The sequence below is a fragment of the Bidens hawaiensis genome, unplaced genomic scaffold (assembly GCF_021521415.1).
Source record: "Bidens hawaiensis isolate Kalapana, Puna unplaced genomic scaffold, B.hawaiensis_p1.1 tig00001206_1, whole genome shotgun sequence".
NCBI classification, from domain to species: Eukaryota; Viridiplantae; Streptophyta; class Magnoliopsida; order Asterales; family Asteraceae; genus Bidens; species Bidens hawaiensis.
The window spans coordinates 834,435-845,793 of NW_027491069.1; the positions used below are offsets into that span (position 1 = coordinate 834,435).

The window sequence follows — 11,359 nt, forward strand, 5'->3', positions numbered from 1 at the left end:
CCACTTCTGAAATGGCCATGAAGAAGTGACTGGAACAAGTTCATTCTTCGGGCGGTGCGTGTTGGGTGCGTAAAGCTGGCAAGACCTGCATTTTCTGATGTATGCCAGTGCATCCGTATGCATCCCCGGCCAAAAGTATCCCGCGTTGTTTAGCTTGGCTACAACAGCGCGGGGACCTGCGTGTACTCCACAGATGCCTTCGTGTACTTCCCTTAGGAGGTAGTCAGCATCCTGGTTGTCCACGCATCTTAAGAGTGGGCCAAGAAAGTTACGTCTGTAAAGGATGTCATCGATGAGTTGATAATTCAGTGCTTTACAGCGTAGTTTTCTTGCCTGTGTTTTGGACTCCGGTAGTGTACCTGTCGCAAGGTATTTTATTATTGGTGTCATCCATGTTTCCGTGCCTGTTTGGATGACACAAATTTCCTTGTGCGGGACCGATGGTGTCTCGAGGAGTTCAATGCGGATATCCTTTCCTATGTGGGTGAAGGCTAATAATGCAAGCTTGCTTAACGCATCCGCAGATTTGTTTTCACTTCGCTTGACGTGTATGACTTTGCAGTCATTGAAATCGCGCATAAGGGATTTTGCTTGTGCGAGGTACAGGGCCATTGTGTCGTTCACGGCCGTGTACGTCCCGTTGATTTGATTGGCTACTAACATGGAATCCACGTGGGCTTCCAAGTTTTTTACTCCCATCTTACGCGCAATTCTCAGCCCAGCCAGGAATGCTTCATATTCGGCTTCGTTATTCGTACTTGGAAAATCCAGTCGAATAGCGTAAGTGTATTCTTGGCCTGCTGGGTTGGTTAGCTTTAGCCCCGCGCCTGAACCCTCGTTACTGGCTGCTCCATCAGTGTAGAGTCGCCAGACATCATTGATGTCTTGTGCTGGAGAGGGTTGAGCCTCTTCCTGGCACTTTTTTTCCCGCGATGCAGGCACTTCTGCAATAAAGTCGGCCAGAACCTGGCCTTTTATGGCTGGTCTTGGCTTATACTTTATCGCGTATTCCCCCAACTCAATTGCCCATTTGGCTAGGCGTCCCGATAACTCGGGTTTGCCTAGAACGTTTGCAAGTTTGAAGTTTGAGAGAATGGTGATTGGGTGACCCTGAAAATATCGTCTTAGCCTGCGTGAAGCGTGTAACCACCGGTGTTCCCAGTTACTGGGGTTGTGGTCACCGGGGTTTCTTGGTCACTTACTGGTCTTGGGACCGGAGTAACGTTAACCATTTCTTCAGAAACTTTGAAAAGACTAAAAATTAGTTCTAGCTTTTTATGCACGGATGGCGCCAATGAAGAAACACTAAGTGAACCCTGGACAGATTATAGATAATCTGGGGGTTAAGTAATGTTTCCCACGGATGAGGTTCAGCAGAGAAGGTTGTTCTTCCGGAAACCTGCAAAACAGACACCGTAAGCTCGTCACTGAGAAGGGGGGGTTCCTCCTTGTGACCACCCTCCGGCGTGAGAATCAGACTAGATTGCTCTGAATATAAGTGTATATTAAGAGATTGCTAGATAAGATTGAGATATCAGATAATGTCCTTACCATTCCAAGGTGTTGGAGTATTTATAGCCGAAGGTAGGTTTCCAAGCAGGTACAGCCGGCTGAATAGTATTCCTGTTCTACCAACAGTGGACCACGCATAGGCCATGCTGGTTGGTGGATAGGTTACGGCCAACAGTAATAAGGTCGGCTGTATACTGTTCCTTTACTGCCGGCTACACACTGTTCCACCAACTGTAGGCTGCGCGCGTCCCATCGTAAGGGTTGGTGAGTAGGCAGCGGCTAATAGTGACAAACAGTACTAGAGGGTGCTCCTCCTCGTATTGTTGTCGGTGAGCTGTCACCCTGTGATTAGTTCATGGGCTGCTCTGGTCAAACTGTCTGTTCCGCCCATACCTTAGTTGGTATAGTACGAAAGACCTTCCAGAAGCATACGGACTGGCTCATTTAGGCGGGAGTGTTCCCGCCTTGCTCATTCCTTCATGTGACTACTGAAGTAACTAATGCCTTGTGCGTGTAGCCTTGCTGTTAGTGCGGGTAGCCTTCCCTGATGGCTTGTATCCGCAGCTGCGGGAACAGGCGGGGTACTTCACCATTGGGAGGCTTTCCCTGCGGGTACAGCTGGCGTACTGCGCGTAAGGTTCTTTGAGCATGGTGTGTCCTGCTGGAGCAGTTGGTCATTGCGCAGACGTCCCTGTTCAAGGTGAGTCTTGCGGGTCCAACTGGGCTCTGCTGGGACCTACCTATTTGTGCAAAGGTGGTAAAATGGGTTAGGTTAAAACGGGTCGCAACAAACCTGGTTCGTTTTTAAATACCTTGTGTCAAGAACAATGTCATGCAAGTCATTATGTTAACACAAGTGGGATTAGTGTTTTGACTGTTAAGTGTTAACACGTGCTAAAATATTTGAATGTTGATTTGATTTTAATGCATGGCACTTAAGTTTCCATTTTAGTGTAATGTGTTAATTGATGTGTAAGGCGATAGTTTATTGTTACTCCCGGTGTCAAGGGTAAGACAATCATGTCAATGCCACCATTAGTTTAGTTAAGGGTAAGGCGATCATGTCAGTTGTCCGACATTCGGTTATGACTATGCTACCTTACTAAATACCCCACTATTAGTTATCAGTTGATTAACTTTTGATCAAGCCTGAAATTTGGCGTGATACTTTTATCATATTCACAAATCACAAACTACCAAACCTAAACTCAAGTCTTACTTTTATGATTGAGTCAGGAACTTGAAAGGCTTTTACTTTATAACAGTAAGGTATTAAAATGTTAACCACATGTTCCTCATGTACAGGGCATCCGCTTACCATAAACAGTATAAGATAGATATATTTATCTTTATATGGATATAGTGTGGAGATGCCTTTGATACGAATGTCCCACTGGTGCCCACATATAGCAAAAGGTCCAAAGACTCGAAACAGGACCTCCAAAACAAATCATCAACCTTTATATGCACAAAGTCGATATATGAACGAAACTACGAAAGTAAAGGAACACATAACGTTTAATATGATGACAACTTATCTTTAATAGTCTAAAAAAATAGTTTAACCAATATGGTAGCCAGTTTGGCAAAACCGTTTGTGGAGTAGTAAACCCTAAAAAACTGATTTTGTGCACCTCTATTAACAGTGGTATGCATATGGACCATCCCTTTACATATTGGTGTGTGTTGCTATCCTAACATGACCACTAGTGGAACATGTTTATATGCATGTCTTTGAGGTATCAAAGGCGCGAAACAAATTGTGCGTGTCATCCTTGCAAATGGCCATATGGGTCATGCTAGTCTTCCAATTTTATCGGATATCCCTAAAGGGACGAGAAACAAATGGTAGCGAGTTTGATATCATGTCGTCTACATTTATTACTTGATGGAAAACCAAAGTAATTAAATTTGATAATTGAGATTATCGAGATTGATCAGCTTCTAGTTATATTTTATTTTTTTTAAAGACATAATGCTTGTCATGTATGTAACTATTGATTTAAATGATTATTAACTTAGTAATTCTATTAGTATCATTATATAGTCATAATAATAAAAGTCACGGCAGTACATTACCTGGCAGGCTAGCTCAACAGAGAGGTGCACAAATTGGGTATTTTCAGGAATCAGTTCCAGTCATAGTCGGGGTTTTGACGGGATTTTATCAGGTTTTGGCCGGACTGGGTTTGGGTTTTGATTGGGTAGAGGTAGAGGTGTGTGCACACCAGTTTTTTTTTTGTCAAATCGAACTGGTTTGGTCACAATCGGTTTGACCTGGTTTAGGAGCATGAAAAGTCAAACTGGTCCAAATCAATTCGGTTTGGTTTAGAACCGGAGGGCTAGGTCGGTTTGACACCCAGTTTGGTCGAAACCGGTTTTTTTGTACATCTCTAGTTAGAGGTGGTATAGGTTCGAGCGGATCCGGATATGATTTTTCTAAAAAACTGAAACCTTGCCCGTACCTAGAGGTGCACAAATCGGGTTTTTCAAATACCCGGGTTCGGATATGGAACCGGGTTCGGGTATGACCGTGTATTGGAAATCGGGTATTGGTAATACCCAGGTCGGGTTCGGGTCCGGGTATTGTCTCTAACAACCATACCCTATGCATCGGGTTCGGGTTGGGCATAGAGCCGGGTATTCTAACACTGGGTATTTGAATACCTTATTTTCGGGTATTGAAAAACCCCTATTTTTGGGTTTTTTTGAGTTTTTTTCCAGGTATAGATTGGATTTTTTTAAGGGGTTGCAATTTTTAGGGGTATTTTCGGGTATTTTTAGGTATTTTTCGGGTAATTTCAGGTTTAGATCAGTATTTGAAAAGCCCGGTTCGGGTTTTTGGGTATTGCCGGGTATAAATCGGGCCCGGTTTTGGGTACGGGTTTTAGTACTAAAATGCATACCCTATCCTTACCCTATGGGTAGGGTCGGGTACGGGTATTAAAAACTCCGGTATAAAACAACCGGTTCCAGGTTTTTTTTCTGGTCTGGTTCCGGATTCGGGTTTTTTTGCACCTCTATCCGTACCCACGGGTCAGGCACACTGGGTCGGGTCCAGGAAAGTTTTTTTCCCCACCTCTCAAGTATCAACGAATATCAACTTAATGAGGCCCAGTTATATGTGGGCCTACCATTTAGGGCCGGTTCCATCTTCTCTCAGACGGCTATAACCTGAACTAGGGTTTCATCAGGCAGAGCAAGAAGATCAAGCAGCTGTATCTTGCCGGAGTGAGTAATTTGCAGGTTCTTATACAGTTTCATATATATTAAATGTACGCTTACGGCCCTCTCAATTTGTTTACTCTGTAATTTATTTACCAGTATTCAGATCCGCCAATTGTTTTTGACTTTATGTAAATGATTGATTATGGACGGATAAACTTTTAAGCAACTAGACGTATAGTCAGTCAGTTTATGGTTTAATGTGCTCAATTGTTGCTTTTTATGCTAATTCTTTACTGTCTGTCTGTACTGATAATTATGTGATAGAACTAGCAGCATTGTGCCATTTGAATTTTTGAGCTTGATGTCCCAGTGTTAGAAATTGATGATGCTTAAGCTTGTTATGCCAACACTAGAAGATGGCATTTTGAGTTTTAACTTGCTGAGTGTGTCAAGAATTAAACATTTGTAACAAAAAATTATTATTATTATTGTTATTATTATTATTATTATATGATACAGAAGTGAAAATGGCGTACGCTGCAATGAAGCCGACAAAGCCGGGGCTGGAAGAGTCCCAAGAACAGATTCACAAGATTAGAATCACTCTCTCCTCCAAGAGTGTTAACAACCTAGAAAAAGGTATTATTTCTTTAACTATGGTTTTATATATTCCATTGCAGTCGGATATTTTTAACATCTACTTTGGTTATCTAGATAGGTCAAATTGATCATTGTTGCAACCGCTTGTTTTATTTTTTGTGTTTTAAACTGCAGTTTGTTCGGATTTGATTCGTGGTGCTAAAGACAAGAAACTAAGAGTCAAAGGACCCGTTCGAATGCCAACCAAGGTTCTTCACATCACAACAAGGAAGTCTCCTTGCGGTGAAGGTAATTCACTTCTATCCCTTCCCTACTTGTGGATGACAACCAGATTGGCGCTTTTCCGCCTTCTACAGTTTAACTTGTTGCATTATTTGCTTGGTTTTGTAGGGACAAACACCTGGGACAGATTTGAGCTTCGTGTGCACAAACGGGTTATCGACCTTTTCAGCTCACCGGACGTTGTGAAGCAAATCACCTCAATCACCATTGAACCTGGTGTTGAGGTTGAAGTCACCATTGCCGATCCTTAGACGAGCTGCTCTTTTTTTAGTTTTTGCTCAGCCTTAAGGTCCGTGGTTAATTTTTTATTTACGTGAAGGATTACAATTTTGGGATTGCTATAATTACTTGGAAGAATTGATCATATGTTTTTCTTGATGTTACACCAAGTCGTAGGAAAGGGCTCATTTTGAGTCCAAATTCAAGTTGCCTTTGTTTTAGTTAAAGTGTTTTGATATAAATTGACAGTCTTTTAAAATCGTTCAAGAATTATAAAAGGATAATGCAGTCAAAGGTGTTTCAGTATGGTCGAAGTCAACTAAAAACAAAACTATATTAACTATGAAGTTGGTGGATTAAAAATAGTAAAGTGGTAGAATTTGTATTTTGTATCTTTGCTGATGATTAACACGAGGTCTAAATTCTTCTCAATCATATCATCAACCTAAATTCGTGTCATTTGCCGAACCTACAATCGTGTTACCTTCCAAATCCAAGTTAACGAGGTGTGGTATGTTAATTTCTTTGTTAACTTATGGGAAGAAGTCTTGCATAAATCAGTAGAGAAAAAACCTTCTAATCAAGCCGCTGTGTATGAAACTATGGATGGTTTGGCCAAAACCGGTTCGCTGGACAACCCTCCCCAATGGTAAAAACGGCAAGAAATATCATGTGTTATATATATTCTTCGCCAAAATAAAACGTGATGACAATTGTTCAAAATTCAAAACTATTAATAATAAAAGCAGCTTGAGACATATGTCGCAGTCATACAATTAATAAAACTCTTGCTCCATCTCACGTTTGTAGCCTCGTAGGTCCATCTTGCCTTGTTCTTGTTTCCTACTCTTTTATGAGTTCCTACACGTTTATAATTTATTAAAATACGAGTTCCATAAATATCTAATACCAATTGATCGCAGGATAATTTAGGTGTGAGGGACGCGTGATAATTTTTCACAAAAGGTCATAATTTAAATCTCGATTTTTGTTGATTCTAATTACCAAAATTACTTTTGTCTGGTTAAAATGAGTTTTGTTGGGTTCTATGAAAAAGTCCTGAAACAAAAAATAAAAGGCCCAATATAAAAAACTTGAAAGAGAGAGAAAGAAATAGTGTAAGTGAGCCCCGACGCCTAACCTTAAATGAATAATGATTTAAAATCCTTATAAAAGGAATTCACATAAGTATGCTCCAAATAGACTTTTAAATCCTAACCTTATTGGAAGGAAATCAGTTTAGCCACTCCATTACTTGCTAAAAATAGTCTAAGTTCAACCAAAATTGTGTAATATGCAAGTAGCCGCTACATATAAATTTGAATAAAGTGTGGAGTCACTTGAACCCTTTAATCTCTTTAAGAGATCCTAGATTTAAACTACTTGCCAATTACCCAAAAAGAAAAACACCAAACATCAACCTTACACATGATCTTACATTTTGACCACATATTCATGATTCATCACATGCTTATAGTTTGCAACAAGTGGTTAAAAATTTTATGCAAGTGTGTGATTGGTGAAGTACCAATTTCACATGTTTGCCAAAAGCTGACAATGGTAGTTGTAAGGCTAATGGGTGTGAGGGGCTCTAATGGGGGCTCTAGTGGGGGCTCCAGCCAATAATATTATGACGTGTGGCAGAGAGAGAAACTGGATAAGGGGGGTGTTGGAGCCCCCGTTGGAGCCCCTGGCCCTGGTGTGGAGGGGCTCCAGCTAATATATATTTTTAATTAATTCCACACCCCTCAACGGCTCTTTTTCGAACTCCAAGACACCTTTTATCTCTCTTCTCCCGCGACCAGCCTCACGCCTGCCTGGATTTCCGCGCTCGCGCCCCTGCTCGCGCCCCGGTGGTGTGGGGTTAGCGCCCCGGGGCGCGAGCGGAGGGGCTCTAGCGCCCCGGTTAGCGCCCCACACCCCTCAGCCTAACTAGCAAGCAACCAAGTACCACATAAAACCATCATTACACTCACCACTCAATCACACAATGACACCTCACACCAACAAACAAATCTGCCCTCACTTTCATATTACAGCCAAAAAAGATATATGGCCAATTCTCATCCCCAAAACTGAAATTCTCATGAATCATAATTCATCAAGTTTAAAAAAATATCCCACAAAATGTTAGTATTTTAGTGTAGTTGGATTAACTGGTCGATCAATTTAATCATAGTAAACATTAAGCAAGTTCGGGATGTGCGGAGTGCACGCTTTCTTTAGTTTACTATGATGTTAGGGGCGAAGCCCCTAACGAACGGGGTCCGGGGCAGCGCCCCCGGTTGTGGAGTTCTAGGGGCGGCAGCCCCTAGCAGGGTCCAAGGGGCAGTGCCTGGCTGGGGTTAAGCTGTCAGGTCAGTTTGGAAAAATTTTATTTTCGTTAATATTGCTTCATTAAAATTTCATTAGAAAAATGAAAATCATGATTATGTCACACATAATCATAAGTTTAATTTGGAGTTTATTTATTAACGAATTTTGAATTTTGTTATCTAACTTTGAAACTGCCCTAGCTTTAATATATCGTTCATATTTTGATTGACGCTCTTTCTGGTTCATCTTCCTCACAAATTCTTGTCTCAATTTAGAGTGTTATCCGATTAAAGTGTTTTGGAGAACCACCAAAATAACTTTTAATCTGAAAGTTATCACACGACTATCCAGGTTGCTATTTTGAAATCCCCAACACAAAATGGGCCCCTAACGAACGGGGTCCGGGGCAGCGCCCCCGGTTGTGGAGTTCTAGGGGCGGCAGCCCCTAGCAGGGTCCAAGGGGCAGTGCCTGGCTGGGGTTAAGCTGTCAGGTCAGTTTGGAAAAATTTTATTTTCGTTAATACTGCTTCATTAAAATTTCATTAGAAAAATGAAAATCATTATTATGTCACACATAATCATAAGTTTAATTTGGAGTTTATTTATTAACGAATTTTGAATTTTGTTATCTAACTTTGAAACTGCCCTAGCTTTAATATATCGTTCATATTTTGATTGACGCTCTTTCTGGTTCATCTTCCTCACAAATTCCATACGAAATTCTTGTCTCAATTTAGAGTGTTATCCGATTAAAGTGTTTTGGAGAACCACCAAAATAACTTTTAATCTGAAAGTTATCACACGACTATCCAGGTTGCTATTTTGAAATCCCCAACACAAAATGGGCTTTACTAGCTACATGTCACTTTCTTTTGCCTACCTTAAAATAAGAAACAAAATGATAAATCATGAGTAAAAATCGGTTTACAAGTCACCGCCGTTTATGGGTCATAAACATATATATCCAATCCTCTTGTTCGTCCAGGCGCACCTCCTTTCATGGAAGATAAATCAACAACCCTGCAAGAGACATTTATGTGAATAAACCTCGTGAATCAAACTTCAAACATGACTTTGATGCATGAAATATGAATTATGCAAATACTTACATTTGTTCAGCAGCCTCGTGGTTTATGAGGACCTTTTCATTGACTTTGGATAATGAGAAGTCAACAGGCAAATCAAACACCTTGCTAGCTGCATTCAACAAAGTAACGCCAATAATATGATTAATCTGCATAAATGATGCAAAATAAAATGTGTAACTTTAAATTTCTATGCACATACTTATTGAGACAGTGTTCATGCTCTCACCAATGCCCAAGATATTCTACACCAAAGTCACAACAGTTTATCAGATAAAATTAAAATGCACGTACAGTTCAAACCTTCCAATTTATGTTTCACCTTAAGTTGTTCATAACAAGCTTCAAGATCGTTGTTCACCAAAATATGATCAAAAAGGCCCGAAGACTTTCCTTGTTCAAGTTCAGCCTTCGCGTTTCTAAGTCTTTTCTGGATCTGTTCTTCGGTTTCCGTCCCTCTATTGACCATATAAAAGTCAAAACTTGTTTTAGTAACATGATTTAAGATAAAATTCAAACCTTGCACGAAGGCGCTTCTCAAGCTCCTCAAATGAAGGCGGGCAAACAAAAATGAAAGTAGCTTCAAGTGAACTCGCCCTCACGGATCTTGCTCCTTGAACATCAATATCAAGAATGCATCTCTACACAACCGTCTCAAAATTTCAATAACTATTCATAAAGTATCGATCTTTTCGTCTATATTTAACATAGAACACTAAAAATAAGTTGATGAATGCATAATAAGGACCTTTCCAGCATCAGCAACCACATTAACAGCTTCTATGCTAGTACCATAAAGATTACCATGAACATCAGCATGTTCTAGAAACTTCCCGGATCTAATATCTTCCTCCATAACATCGCGCTTGGTAAAATGATAGTGGACCCCGTTTTGCTCCTTCTCTCTTGGAGCACGAGTCGTGTGGCTAACCGAGAACCCGAACATTGATGGGAATTCTTTCATTAGCATGTTAATTAGGGTACCCTTACCGACTCCAGACGGGCCACTAATCACTACGGGCTGGTCAGAATCGCCAATAACTCCCTTACTCCAACCGACAACTTCTGTTTCAAGTTTCTTCTTCTGGTCCCGAATGAATTGTGTGTCCACCTAATAATACGTAACGAACGTTCATTTCAAGATCAAGATTAGTGAAAAATGAAAACTACATAAAGGTTGATAATATTTGGATTTTAAGAAACACCCACCTCCAGAAACCACATGGATTCATTAGATATGGAATTGTGTTTGATAATCAAGATTCTATCTTTATTCAAAAGCACACTCGAGTGGCCCTTGAATGGTTCCGGTTTTGTTCCTAGAACCGTTGGGATCACCCTGTAGGTGAAAAAATAAAGATTTAATGGCTTGTAATCGTCAATAACATAAGTTAAAACAAAGCAAAACTTAAATAAAACGACTCAGAAACACACCATTCACTGGTTAACTTATTGAGAATACGAACTCCACTCGATGTCGGATCATCAGTCCCACAAATAACATACTGAAAGCATAAATTAATATTTTTTTTAAAAACGAGATAACACGCTTTCAAGAAAGTTGAAATGAATCGATTCGGTTCAACATCGTACCGTTTTGTTTCCGACAGTAACTGCTGTTTCAAAGTCGTTAAGTTCGACAAAGAAAGCTGGAGCTTTTCCCTTATATCCAAAACAACCCAAAAAATCATCAAAAACTTTGAAACAATTTCAACATGGGTTTTTTCAAAACACTGAAATAAAGATCTAACTAACCATTAAAACAATCTCTTGAACAGACAAAAGATGCAACCTGATAATAACATAACTATCAGAATTCAATATAATTAAACAAAAATGCATACCCATTTCAAAATCTTGCAACAAAGCATATAAAAATGTAATCTTTTTTTGTCTGGAAAATTGATCAGTGTGCAAATTATTATGCATAAAACATAAAAGATTGATCCGAAGAACAAACCCAAAACCCAGAATTCAGCAAACCCTAATTGCAATGAACCCGACAGGGTAATTTAGAAGAAAACATAAACAACCCAGAAAGCAATTACCCTGTTTTTTTTTTTTTTTTTTTTTTTTAAATATATAGAACAGAGGAATTAAAAAAAACTGATACCCACCAAAATGAGCAGAAAGTAGAGAAATCAAATCAGCGAAAAATAAAAAGAAAATTACCTGCA

General features: G+C 40.0%; 2 protein-coding genes across 3 annotated transcripts; one reads left to right on the forward strand and one right to left on the reverse strand.

The window, feature by feature from the left end:
• Positions 1-5,202: 5,202 nt before the first annotated feature.
• On the forward strand, positions 5,203-5,889 carry LOC143564444 (small ribosomal subunit protein uS10y-like). Its single transcript, XM_077051718.1, has 3 exons — positions 5,203-5,319; positions 5,455-5,568; positions 5,671-5,889. Exons 1-3 carry the CDS (start codon positions 5,208-5,210, stop codon positions 5,811-5,813), a joined length of 369 nt encoding a protein of 122 aa, XP_076907833.1. The 5' UTR covers positions 5,203-5,207; the 3' UTR covers positions 5,814-5,889.
• A 3,073-nt stretch (positions 5,890-8,962) lies between these two features.
• Positions 8,963-10,986, reverse strand: LOC143564452 (guanylate kinase 1-like). Of its 2 annotated transcripts, XM_077051730.1 has the most exons (10): positions 10,938-10,986; positions 10,776-10,844; positions 10,617-10,687; positions 10,392-10,521; positions 9,931-10,293; positions 9,702-9,823; positions 9,505-9,640; positions 9,385-9,427; positions 9,207-9,294; positions 8,963-9,117 (listed from the first exon to the last, which is right to left on the reverse strand). In XM_077051730.1, exons 1-10 carry the CDS (start codon positions 10,938-10,940, stop codon positions 9,039-9,041), a joined length of 1,104 nt encoding a protein of 367 aa, XP_076907845.1. In that variant the 5' UTR covers positions 10,941-10,986; the 3' UTR covers positions 8,963-9,038. The 2 variants fall into 2 exon arrangements, with proteins under 2 accessions (XP_076907845.1, XP_076907850.1); XM_077051735.1 differs by lacking the exon at positions 9,385-9,427.
• Positions 10,987-11,359: the final 373 nt, after the last annotated feature.

Bases quoted from the DNA above. Each gene is read 5' to 3' on its own strand.
- LOC143564444 (XM_077051718.1), top strand. From the start codon at position 5,208: ATGGCGTACGCTGCAATGAAGCCGACAAAGCCGGGGCTGGAAGAGTCC. The intron at 5,320-5,454 runs GTATTATTTCTT...TTTAAACTGCAG, and splicing joins TGTTAACAACCTAGAAAAAG to TTTGTTCGGATTTGATTCGT. The intron at 5,569-5,670 runs GTAATTCACTTC...TTGGTTTTGTAG, and splicing joins GAAGTCTCCTTGCGGTGAAG to GGACAAACACCTGGGACAGA.
- LOC143564452 (XM_077051730.1), bottom strand. The intron at 9,641-9,701 runs GTTTGAATTTTA...TATGGTCAATAG, and splicing joins GAGAAGCGCCTTCGTGCAAG to AGGGACGGAAACCGAAGAAC. The intron at 9,118-9,206 runs GTAAGTATTTGC...TGTCTCTTGCAG, and splicing joins CACGAGGCTGCTGAACAAAT to GGTTGTTGATTTATCTTCCA.